The sequence below is a fragment of the Neophocaena asiaeorientalis genome, unplaced genomic scaffold (assembly GCF_003031525.2).
Source record: "Neophocaena asiaeorientalis asiaeorientalis breed wild unplaced genomic scaffold, Neophocaena_asiaeorientalis_V1.1 scaffold9, whole genome shotgun sequence".
Taxonomy (NCBI): Eukaryota; Metazoa; Chordata; class Mammalia; order Artiodactyla; family Phocoenidae; genus Neophocaena; species Neophocaena asiaeorientalis.
Window position 1 is genome coordinate 890,751 of NW_020171825.1, and position 13,690 is coordinate 904,440.

General features: G+C 36.5%; 1 protein-coding gene across 1 annotated transcript in view; it reads right to left on the minus strand.

The window, feature by feature from the left end:
* Positions 1-13,690, minus strand: part of PCCA (propionyl-CoA carboxylase subunit alpha) — a 353,227-nt gene that overhangs the window by 152,904 nt on the left and 186,633 nt on the right. Inside the window, exons 17-18 of the mRNA XM_024739985.1 lie at positions 7,128-7,238; positions 945-1,053 (exon numbers count right to left, since the gene is read on the minus strand). Of these exons, the coding sequence (XP_024595753.1) occupies positions 945-1,053; positions 7,128-7,238 (220 nt within the window). The remainder of the gene's footprint in view (positions 1-944; positions 1,054-7,127; positions 7,239-13,690) is intronic.

Here is a 13,690-nt window from a genome sequence, read left to right on the forward strand (position 1 = left end):
ACAGACCTGGTTGCCAAGGGGGAGGGGGCTGGAGAGGGATGGAGTGGAAGGTTGTGGTGAGCAGGCGTAAGCTTTAATATACAGGATGGATAAACAACAAGGTCCTACTCTATAACACAGGGAACTGTATTCAATATCCTATGATGGAGAAGAACATTTAAAAAAAGAATGTATACATATGTATAACTAAATCACTTTGCGGTACCGCAGAAATTATCACAACATTGTACATCAACTATACTCCAATAAAAATTTTTAAAAAGAGAAGTTCCGGTTACTCAGATTTTCTGAGTAAAACTACATTAGCCACGAATATATAGCCTGAGACCAATTTAGTTTTCCTTCTACCTAATTCTTCGGGAGTAACCTGAGTTTCTGATCTGTGCTCTTCAGAGCTGCTCAGTCACCTGCCATCTTTTTTCTAATCTTGATTCTTCCTCTTGAGGAAAAGTAAAAAGAAAGGAAAAGGACTTGACGTAACACAATTTTATCAACTGCCTCTCTAGCAAGTAATGGACTATACTTGCTAAGTAGGATTACTCTAGCAAGTGCACAGACATTCATAATAAATAATTCTGTCACTCAGAAGCATGAATGTCACAATGATTTTTTTTACTTGCCTGGGTATAAAGCATGTTTTCCCTTTTGCTTAGGTTATTAGGAAGCTAAAAGGTACACTTAGGGCTCACACATAACTAGCTCAATCTGTTGTTAATTCTTTCTTATAGCTTATAAACAAGTTTCTTATATACATATTTTTAACTGTTCAGGTTACTTCCTAAAGTTTAGTACTATAACACTTCTCAAAACATTTTTCCAGTAAGAAAACAAAAGTAATAAATACAAATTACTTGAACAGATTTCCTATAAGGTTTCAGAGTACTTTCTCCAATAATGTCCAAATTTTTCTGCTCATTTATTCTGTTTTAAATGATCTCACATACCTTGAATTTTCATCTTCTTGAAAATGATGTGCTCTTAATTGGGATGCCACAAACAAGGATGAAGCTATTGCCAATAACTGGTTTCTCTCATTCTCTGTTAACTGGTGTCCTGAGGGAAATCAATCAATCAGTCAATCAATCACACACATAATGCTAACATCTATGCTTCTATATTACAGAGTTATTAGTCATTCAAACAAGTATTTTATCAAGCATCTCTTATGGAGCTAGTGTTGTACCAGACACTGGGCTGTGCAAGATGGTTCAAATACCCCTGCTCACTGGAAGTTTATAGTCCAATTTGGGAAAGAAGATATTAAACAGATGCACAGAACAAAACAATTGCAAATAAGAAAACTACTCCCAGAGCTCTCTGGGAAAAACTTAGGGCTCCTCATATCTGCTTCTCCTTATCACTCCCCACTCCAAATTTTACTTCTAAGGAGAGAGAGGATAAAATGAGGAAAAGGAGTGTTGCCGGTCAAGGACAGTGGCTGGGCCATGTTTTCTAATGTGAAGGACTAAAAGAAAATAATAAATACGTGATCCTCTTGCCTCTATACCTACAGTCAGGGTTTGAATCCTAGTCAATCAACCAAACAACCAATCGATTTCTCTCTCCCTCTTTAATTCACTCTTCTTACCACAATACAGCTGGACCTGGGGGCAGTGGTCTAGCCTGACAAACCCGGGGAAGACTCCCTGGTCTGGCTGAGTGTGGTGCAGCGGGGAAATCTGCTCTATGTGCATAATAATTCCTCAAGAAGTGTGTGAATCAAGGCAGAACTGGATACTCCAGGGTGTGCCAGCTAACACATCCCCTTGAGTGCTCTGTAATCTCACCACAACTTCTAACACTATTTATTTACTACCATGCTGTATACAGATAATAGAGTTTATTAGATGGTACAGTATAGGCAATTTGAGTGCTGGATCATCAGCACTAAGATGTTACTTGTACAATTCAAAAAAGAAAAAACGATCAGGTAGTTATCTAAGTTTATTGGAAAGAAATGAAGTAATTTCAACACTTAAAAAATTATTCAAAACAGAAATAAGACTAAAAATATTCACAACTAGAATATAAAGACTTTCCAGATCGGCAGCACATTTTTCTACGGAGAGGTGTTCCATGAAAATGAAAGGTGCAGTGTTTCATGACACTAAAGGGTTAGGAAAGTCCCAGTGACCCAGGGTTAGGAAAGTCCCAGTGACCCATTCTTCGAGACAAACCTAGGAGCACCATAAAATATAACACCAATGTGGGACATCTCGTTGGTCTGGGAATTCAGTAACAGAACCCTCAGTGGCCTAATAAACCACATTCCCACAGGCTTTGAAAAGTTCCTAATCATCCCCAACACTGAAGCAGTGATGGAAACATTCCATACGCTTCCATAATAAACTACCCTACGTGAGGATTACAGAAATTTGGTCTCGGTCTTCTCAAAAACATACCATCTACACAAGAGCTGTTCTCAAAGTATGGCCTGGGGATTACTGGGAGTCCCCAAGAGCCCCTTGTGAACCTAACTGGAATTATATAATTCTTCAGTAGTTTCCTCAAAAAGTATTTTCTTCAGTAATTTCCCTTTTCGAGGAAATCTCTTTTCACATTGACACATGAGGGATATCTTAGTTGGGTATAGTACTCTTGGAACAAGTTCTTTCCTATGGAACAGATACTCAGTTTAAGGTTTTCTAATCTCCAGTTTATAGAGTCTGAAGATGATTTCATTCTACATTCTTTGCATATAACTTTTTTCTTTCTAGAAGCTGTAAAAAGTTTTTTGTTCTTGATAAGCCTAGAATAGTTACTCTTTTTCATTAATCCTGTCTGAAACTCAGTGAGTCTTTCCAACAACATCTCAAGTCTTTCTTAAGAACAGTGAAAAAAAAAAAAATCTCCCTTATTATTTCTTTTAAAATTAACCTTTCCTTGTCGATTTTATTTCATGAAACCCTTACTATTTACACGTACAATCTCTTGGCACTTCTCCCTACATCTCTCATCATTTCGCACATTTCATTCTCTCTACCTTTCTGCTACATATTTTGAGATACTTCTTCCATGTATTTTTTTGGATCATTGTAATTTTGTTCTTAGCAGTCCTTTCACTTTGCTGAAATGTTTCATTTCTAAAACTCACAGTTTTTTGTACTCCTGTAATACCTTTAAGTGTTCTCACAATTCTTCAGTCAGCGCAGTCATCTCCCTCCCATATCTGCAGGTCTAAAACTGAATACTTGCTGTCTTCAGGGATTCTTCTAGGTCTCCCTCCCTAGATAGGTAATCTTCTTCCTTTGTATGCAAATGACTCTGTTTGCTCCCAAAAGTCAGGTCAAAGTATAGGCGGGGGTTTGCTGGTAAATGTTTAATAACCAACTGGGATGTGAAGGAAGAAGTGCGGTAGTGTGCAGCATTTGCCAATTTCCTTACTGTAAGTACTTTCTCCAAGGCTGATTTCAAACCACCAACATCACATCAAAAATGGATTAGGAAGAGATACACACAGTGGCTCTCCTGAGGCAGTAATGACAGCCCCTGCACCTACGGAAGAGAGTCCTTGGACAGGTGTTTCAATAGTCTACACCACCTCGTCCTTGAAGCCATCCTTGATTCCCCAAATTGCAACTAGTTTCTTTTTTCTCCGCTTCAAGACACTTTGCTTGTATTTTCACCTTAGCACTTCTCTTATTCTGTCCTGTAGTGTAGTTAGTTCTTTACCTGTTTATTTCCCTAATGATATAACCACTTTAAGGACAGGGAAAATATATTATTTCTCTTTGATTTTCTTCTAGAGTCTACACCAATTATTTGTTGAATGATTTTAAAGACTGAATTTTTAAAGGCAACACTTCAGTCACATATTTACCACTTTTAAAGGTACAGAAATACTTGACTAAATTCAAAGGGAAAAAATAAAGAGAAGTGTAATTAATAGTAGACTTCTTGTGCTAAATCAAAGTTGTCTAAACATTCCACAACGAAGAGAAAGATAATTCTAATGATTTCTTTTGATGGGGCTGGTGGTTCAAGTGTAGCAAGGCAGCAAAGAAATAAGTCCAAAATGTCCATTCTAGGCTATCTGAAATTATACTTCTTAAAATATCTTCTTCTTCAATTTTCCCTTTATTTCAAAATCAAAATATCTACTTCTCCATTTTCCATTTATTTTTCAGAATCAAAGGAAAATACCTTTTCAACATCAGCATCTAACAAGTTGACGTGAAGAACAAATTCTTGTGTATTCTATTTTTAAAGTTTAGACACAATCATTTCAAGGTTCAGTCTAAGAGACTTTAGTAACACTGCCCTAGTCTACAAATAAACTTGGGATAATATACATATATAATAAAAAAATTTAATGCAGTCATAAAAACAGGCACTTGACTATGAATAGTGTCTAGGATAGCTGGACAGATGGGAAGCAGATGGGTAATCCCAAAGGGGCAAAATGACTCAGCCTCAAACATATGGATAAGATCCTGGATTAACTTCAGTTGCCACTTCCTGCTGTCTCTTTCAGGCACATATATCAAACAATCAAAGATGATACAGTTTAATATATCTAAGACATGCTCTGGGGAAAAATCAGGAAGGAGAAATACAGTAATCTTTAGAAGAAGAACAAGAGGTAGTAGCAATTCAGAGAAGAAAGAACTGACATGAAAATAATATGAAGGAATAAAATAAGCAGTAGACATTGAGAAAGGCAAATATAGGTGTGTACTTTTAAACTGTCATATCGTACATATTGTACAGACAATATGACACATACAGCATACTCTGAAAACTTCTGTGGTTTATGAATTTGAATCCTAGCACAACTGAATGAGTACTGAAACAGAAGTTGAAACCACTAAGTTAAACACTAAGTTTAATTTCTGGCTTTATTATATTACTGGTCACTTAGCCTTATCAGTCTTTCTGGGCTTTGGTTTCCTCACATGTAAAATGAAGGGTGAGACTAAAAATTGCTAAAGGCCTTCTAACAACTTATAACAATTTAAAAATTGTTATGCATAAGAAACAGAATTATGGTGTCTGTGCTGATAACTGCCTGCCAAAAAAAGAAATGTAATATTTAAGTTTATTACAGCAAACTGCAATATTCAGTTCTAAGAAAATTTCTGAGTTCTCTTGAGAATTTGGAACATTTTCAATTGCTGCTAAATGTATAGCACATACTACCCAACTCCAATTAGAAATTTTAAAAGCTCCATTTTCTTTTCCATGGTAATGGGATATAATACCAAATATGCATAAACACATGTATAAATGTGTGTATGTATATATAAATACCCATGCACACATACAATACGTGTGTTCTAAAGGTTCCCTTAAGTTTTTTGTTTTGTTTTGCGGTACGCGGGCCTCTCACTGTTGTGGCCTCTCCCGTTGCAGAGCAAGGCTCCGGACGCGCAGGCTCAGAGGCCATGGCTCACGGGCCCAGCCGCTCCGCGGCACGTGGAATCTTCCCAGACTGGGGCACGAACCCGTGTCCCCTGCATCGGCAGGCAGACTCTCAACCACTGAGCCACCAGGGAAGCCCTCCCTTAAGTTTTGACCTGTTCTCTCCTTCTGCCTACTGTTTCACGTAAGCCAGGCAAACACAAAAGCACATGGAAATCTGAGTCCATTTCACAACCGACAATAACTTTTAATTAAAACTTTGGAAAGGACAAGAAGCCAAAATGTTAGGATCAAAATAAAACCAATTTGTAATCTGGACACGTGTACAGTTAAGTAAAAATAATCAAGGTAATACCTTCTCACCCATACTATGAACAAGGTTCTTTTCCCTTACTGAAAACCATTGAATTGTACACTTTTAATTGTATGGTATGTGAATCATATCTCAGTAAAGCCATGATAAAAATAAAAAGAATCATCTAAATCAAAAAAAATAAAAAAGATTCTTTTCCTTAATTCAACAAATATTTATTTAATGTCTGTTTTAGTTGCTAGTGAAACAATAAAAAGCAATAACATTTAGTGGTTCCTGGCTTCATGCAACCAACAGATATTAATGAAATAATCACACAAGAACAAAAGTGCAATCATGTTAAGGTTGTCATTTATATTTTTAAAAATTCAAAAATTCAGGAAAAAGAACCTGATGATTCATTAGTCTCTGTTTTAAGTTCCGAAATAAAACACATTCTTTATTTTTCTTGGTACTAATGATAAAGCCCTGTAACACTAAAGTTGTGAAAGAACAATCAAATCAGTAATCTCGTTATTCTTATGAAAACTCTGTATTATAAATTCTGATGTAATAAGTTGCTTTGTAAATGTATTCATTGAAGCTGACCTGAATCTATATACAGCTCCCAAAATGAAGGAGTCGTTTTATATACTAAAACATTTTAAGTGGACATAAAGAACACTTAAAATTTGTGAGAGAAGACCTAATCTGCATATGTCCCCAAGCTCATTAGAACTATATGTAGAGGGCTTCCCTGGTGGTGCAGTGGTTGAGAGTCTGCCTGACGATGCAGGGGACACAGGTTCGTGTCCCGGTCCGGGAAGATCCTGCATGCCACGGAACGGCTGGGCCCATGGGCCATGGCCGCTGAGCCTGCGCGTAACATTTCTGGTAAGTCTCACGTTAAGTCCTGTCAGTGTCTTAACACCATGTTAACCACATTTTCAATGCACACTCAAGGGTTTTCTCTGAGCAATTTTTCTACTACCTGGAAACACTCACTGATAACTTTGCAGTGCTAAGTTTCACAGTCCACTCATTACTTTATTCAAAACTCATTTTTCAGAATAAAGCCATCATCTTCTTAGACATCTCCATTTTCATTAATAGGAATAGCACCTAGTAGTCTGAAATTTTCCATGCTAATTTTCATAAAGATACACTTTTAATATTAAAGAGTCCCTGTATATACTCCTATCAGCGAGGAATACAAACATGTATTGACTTTCAGAAACACAACATTCCACATACTAGTTGAATTTCTCACTCAACAAAATTACAGATTATTACACATTCATGAGTCACTCACGAATACTCAAAATCATGAATGTCTATAGTCTAGGATACTCTAAGTATATCAATAAATCAAGTACAATATAGGCCCAAGGCCCTAATTTCAGAATAAAGTATACACTGTAATAAAGTATAAAAAATAACTTTAATACACTAAAATACTTCAATATATACAAACCTTTAAAGCCATCAGGATACACATCAGAAAGAAATTTAGTGTTGATGTCTCCTTTTACAAAGCGTGAGTTGATTATCACCTCTCGAAGTAATGCAATATTATGTGTAACACCTAAAAATAAAATGATAACAGGCTGAATTAAAAACAATGAGTCTGTTAAAAATCTAATTCCTATTATCTGGAGAAATTTATCATCAGTGTCCTATGGCCTAGCAAAAAACCATGCAAGATTACTCACCTCCTTGATTTCAACTGACAACAAAAAATATCTGAACTTGAGGCAGCAATAAAACTCTGAATGCAAATTTAAGAAATTCAGTGGGAAAATCAATGTATTTTCAATAAATGTTAGAACTACTAGATACACATTTGGGAAAAACAGAAAGTGAACCTCAACCCTAATTCACAGCATACATAAAAATTGACTCAAATTGGGTCACAAAACTAAAACTATAAGACTTATAGAAGGAAATCAGGAGAAAAATCTGTTACCCTGAGGTAGGGAACAGATTCTTAGATAGTACACAAAACCCATGAACCATAAAAAGAATATCAACAAATTATACTCCATCAAAATTTAAAAGTCTGCTCTTCAAAGGATGTAATTAAGAAAATGAAATGGCAAGCCACAGAGAAAATATTCACAACACATATCTCAAATAAAGAACTTGTATCTGGTATATATAAAGAATGCTAACAATATAAAAATAAGATGACAAGCAAACCAGGTGAGAAAAGATAGGCAAAAGATCTAAGGAGACATTTCACAAAATATATACAAATGGCCAGTAAGCACAGGAAAAGACATTCAACATCACCGTCAAAGAAATACAATGGGATATACCCAAACACCAATTTAAGTGGTTAAAGGTTAAAAGACAGATAATACTGTCAACGAGAATGTGGAACAAGTGGAACTGTCACCACCTGTGTGGGTGACAGGGAATAAATTGGTAGATTTTACAGTTTACTTCCACTTTGGACTGTCTGGCAGTTTCTTTAAAAGTTAAACATACACTCACCATACGATTCAGACAATTCACTCCTAAGTATTTACCCATGTTAAAATAAAAGCACATGCCTATACAAACACACACAGAGGTTAAGCAGCTTTATTTGCAAAGTCAAAAACTGGAAACAATCTAAATGTCCATCAACAGTGAATGGATTAACAAAATGTGGTTTGTCCATATAATGGAAATCTACTCAGCAATAAAAGGAAGTGAGTCCCCCAATACACATAACAAGGATGAATCTCAAAATATTATGCTGAATTAAAGAAGACCAAAAACAATGCATACTGAATGCAACCTACAGAAAGTGGATCATGTGGCTGCATTAGGACAGGGTCGGAGAGAGGGTGGACAGGCAAAGGCCATGAGGAAACTTTGGGAGATGACAAAAATGTTCAGTATTTTGATTGTGGTGATGGTTTCACAGGTGTGTACATGCATATGTCAAAGCTCATCAAATTGAATACTTTAAATATGAGTTTATTATATGTCAAGTGTACTTCAAAATAAGTAGAGAAGGAGAAGAGGGGCTGGGGCAGGGGGCGGGGGGCAGGGGCGGGGGGACGGGAGGGGAGGAGGGAAAGGGAGAGGACAAAGAGGACGAGAAGAAGAAAAAAGCCTGTGATCAAGTAGGAAAAACTGAGCCTAGTACACAATGACTATTCCAAAGTAAAGTTTAAATAGGTAACTACCACAAGAGGGATATGAATGGTATGAGGAGGATTCTGTGATATAGAAAGACTTTATGAAGGGAGTAGATTACAAAGATATTAAATAGGAGTAAAAGGTAAAGCAAAGAGGCATCTCAAAACCAGGGAAAGCAGGAATTAGAGTAGGTGTCCACTAGAAGGGTGACTGGAGCATAAGAGAGCTGAAGTTGAAGTAAACAGAGAGGTTGGCTAATTCCTTCCAATTCTTTAACCCACTCTTGCATAGTTCTAATTTGTACCACTATACTTCATAACAAACCTAGAAAGCCTGATTCTGTTCTTGCTCGTTCTTGATCCGATTCAAGTCTTATAGAATCCTCACTTATACAAGAATAATTACAAAGTAAGCAAAGAATCACTCAGGTTCAAGTACCTGATCTACCTCTCACCTTGAGTAAGCTATTTAAACTCTCGAAGTTTTAGTTTCCTCATTTGTGAAATGGTGATTTATTATCACCAGTCTAGTTAGTACGATTGTCATGAGGTACAAATGAAATAATGTTTAACACAATGCCAGGCACTCCAAAAGGTAAATTATTATTGTGCTCATTATTAGCCTTTTATATGAGAATAAATATAGAACAGAAGACAACATGTAATAAACAAACATCAGACAGAAGCTGTACAGCACCCTAAGCCTCAGCACTGACCTACCTACCTACCTACCTTCTAGTTAACATTCTGTAAGAATGCAGCTCCACAAATTTAAGCTTATAGCTATTTCCATCTGGAGGGTGTATCCATCCTATAAGGCAAGGAAGGATCAGCGAACTATGGCTTGCAGGTCAAATCGTAAATAAGGTTTTATTGAAACCCAGCAGTGTTTATATACGGTTGTCTTCATGCTAAACAGTAGAGCCCAGTAGTTGCAACAGAGACCATGTGACCCACAAAGTCTAAGATATTTATTCTCTGGCCCTTTACCAAAAGTCTGCCACATCTGCTGCGAAGTTTTAACAATGCTGATGTTCTGAGCAGATTAATCTCTGTCTCTGTCTCTCTCTCTCTCAACATTTTCTCCACACCTACTACTCATGCAGGAGTTAGATATCACAGGAAGGAACACGAAAGCAAACAGTATGGTACATGCTTTGGGGGAACTTTCAGTAACCAGTTATAGAATAAGAATATTACAAGGCAAAAGGAGACAAAAATAAGAAAGTTGTGATCCAGAGAGACTGAATCATTCATCTAATGTTTAGTACAATATAAGTTACAACAGTAATATAGGTAAAAAAAAACTTTTTAATACAGAAGTATATTGTGACAGACTGCAGGTTTCCTCTAAAATTTGCTTTTTATTTTTTCCACAATAGAATCTTAGCTGAACAAAAGACCATCCAGACACAGACTCCATTTCCCCATCTATCTTATAGCTAGACATGGCAAACCAATTTCTAGACAAGAGACTACAGTTAAAGTGTTGTATCCGACTCCAGCCCCATTTACATGAAAAAAAGAACTGCCAGAACTTCCTTTCCTTCCCTTTTCCTAAGGGCTTCCTGATACAGCAGGAACTCAGCTTTGGCAATGCAGATGAAGAGGAGCAACAGGGTAAGTGTGGGAATGAGCAGAGGGGGAAGAGACAGATGTGTGTGTATCTCCTGAAATGAGCACAGGAAACTAACTCACCCCATCAGCACGGACCAGCCAGACCATTAAGGGAGAAGTGAATAAATTTCTACCTTATTTATACCACTGGATTTAAGAATCTTTGTTACAGCAGTTACCCTGTACCCTAATGTGTACATATGGGGGAGAAGGTCATACTTTTTGATATGACTTCCTATCTCTGCGCCAACAAATGTTAACAAGTTAATACAGCCTTCCAGGTATTTTTCTATGCATCCCTTTGTACTAGACCATACTAGCAACCATATGAACAATTCTGAGCAACTCTGTTCCTGACTCAGAAGATATTACATGTCTAAAATTTTATAAAAGCCAATTTTCAATCTATTCAAACTACTTCAAAACATTTAGAGAAAGTTCCAAAATTCAAATTTTAATGCTATTCCTTTAGCTACACAAATATTCCATGGGAGAAGTTATCCTAGACAATGATCTAATAAATATCTTTCACAGCACATGCCCAGGAGAAATGCAGTTATCCCAACCTTGCTTTGTGGATAATGACTTGGCCCATATTCAATGACTAACATCTTGAAGGACTTTTGTAATTATGTATATTTCTATGAGGAATTACTGAAAGGTATAAAAACTTCTGACTGCATCAATATATCTAACAAATCATTGCAAAAATTTGACATTTGCCTACATTATAGGTGATATTTTGATAGACAAAAATGAAGAGCAATTAATTAAAAGCAAAGTGTTAGGATGCTTAGAAAGACAAACCAGGTAGGCAAGAATTTAAATAGAATATTCCTTGAAAAGAGTTCAGGCTATAAAAGGGAAATGAATCCCTCTGTCATATGTTTTACAAACAGACAAAACTAAACCACTTTAGAAGAAGAAAAGAGTTACAACTTGCCAGAGAGATTTATATGCATAGTAAATGACAGATGTGTTGTTCCAGGAAGAGGAAAGTATTTGTGACTTACACAAACTTTCCTGGCTGGGAAAGAAAATAGAGAAAGATGCAGAAGGACACAAAGATAGGTAATATTAGGGAGGAACTTAAAGTATCTAAGACCTTTCATTGTGGTAAAAAGTAAGTGGATACCACCAGGTATTTCTATGAAGAGGACTGAAAGATGGACACCATGGCCAAAGTGTATGAGCAAAGAGAACGGTGCACCGGAAAAGTCAAACAGGGGCATTCAGGGTCTGACAGCCATGCAAATATTTCACTTTACCTTGAGAGCACCCAGAGTGGTTGAAACCGGGCAGACATGACTAGATTTGTGCATTCCAGGAATCTCTGGCTGCTACTGCAAAAGGGATTGGGAAGAGTCAAGACCGAAGATGGGAAGAAGCAAGCTGACAACTGCAGGAGACAAGCTGAAAATGGTCAGGCCTCAGACCACAGCTAGGGAGTGGACAATACAGAAGGAGAAAAGCAGCCAGAGTTGAAAGATATTTGGGAGGCAAACAGGGCTTGGTGATTCAGTGGACATAAGGATGGGGGAGGTGAGTCAAGTGTCAACACCCGAACTTCTGGCTCTGCAACAACACTGAAAATAGTATTTACAGAAAAGGAAAAGGTTGAAAGGAAAAAACCTGATGCATCTTTTGCAAGTTAAATTAGAGATGCCTGTGAGATGAGACTGATAATGTCTAAATGATTAGAGTTCAGACTAGCATGCAGATTAGAATGTGTATACATCAGAATATAGGGGTCATGGAGGTGGACATTCACATGAAGAAATCCAGAACAGAATGTGAAACACAGAAATGCAAGACAAATCCAGCAATGTGTGAATTATCTGTATATAATAACTGAAGTTTTGGAAAAAAATAAGATCCTAAAGGAGAGACTGGACAGGATGAATGTTAGAAGATCAAGGTGTGGCTACAATTTTACTTCCAAAATACAATGTTCTTATGTACAAATTAACGATTCAGAATGTTTCACTTTATAAGCTTTTTTGCATAAACAGTAAATAACTTAGAAAGGCACTCTAACCCTCAGGATTTCTGTCCTTTCTTCCTCCAGTTAAATAAAAATAATACTGTTCTCTTTACATGCACCATATTCTGTATTTAAACTCTCCTGGCTTTCCTGTTACAGCCTAATGCTGGTATAAATTGCCTTGCTTTCTGTGTGGCCAATGCCAGAATAGTTGGCATCAGACTCTGTCTTCAGTAAAATACAACATAACTTTCAGAAATAGTTAATGATAATTTGAACAAAAATAAGATTATTTTCTGATACCAGTGATCAATTCATGACCATGACATCCAACAAATGTAAATGCATGCAGTTTTACAGGATAAATGATGTTCTACTTTAATTCCATATTCAAAGTTGAAAAAGAGGTGATTTTAGAAAATGTAACTCAAAAGAATCATAAGCAAATATTAATTTACATTTTGGACATCAAAGAACAGAGCTGCTCAAGCACACAAACGAAGCATGGACTTTTAAAAATCTTTCTACTTGAATAGTAAATACAGCATGAAAATATAGGCTTTTACCTTGCTAAATAGTGTTTCAGGAATAAAATTAATACACAAGAGTATTTTCCCTTTAACGTTCTCTGAGTAAAATATTACATATTACTATGCAATATTATATATTACTAGTCATTATCTATTATTCTTTCCTAAGGATCGTAAGGTAAAACAATAGCTAATGGCAGACAACCAAAATCTAGATCCCTCAACTGACTGCTCCAAAAACTACTGAATATTAATTAATTCTAAAGCCAAATAAGGGAATAATCAAAAATTAGTTTATATCTAAAAGCTCAAAAGATCAGATAAATGATAAAAAGCATTGAACTAAGATATCCTACATATCTGAAAGTTACCATTTTGTATTTAGTTTACTTTCCATGTTTCAGTTAAGACAATGCTATTATATAAACTGATCTTGTTCAAACAATAAGCAGATAGTAGAGGTACTCTCAGGCTTAGTTTATAACTTTTACGATATTATTAATCACATACTCATAAAAATTATGACTCTGAGACTTGGACTGGGAATTGAGGATGACCTCTGCCAAAGTTCATGAGGTCCCATCTGTATGGGAAATCACGACCAAGCCACAGAAGAGAGGACCGCTAGGAGCAGCTTTCTCCTGACTGCCTGCTGGTTCCAAAACACTGGCCAGACATTAGCTGCACACACTGCCAGGATCAAACAGAGGCCAAAAGCCACTGCGTATTTCATGGGGACTCAGAAATTAACTTTAACCAAATTACATTTTTGCTC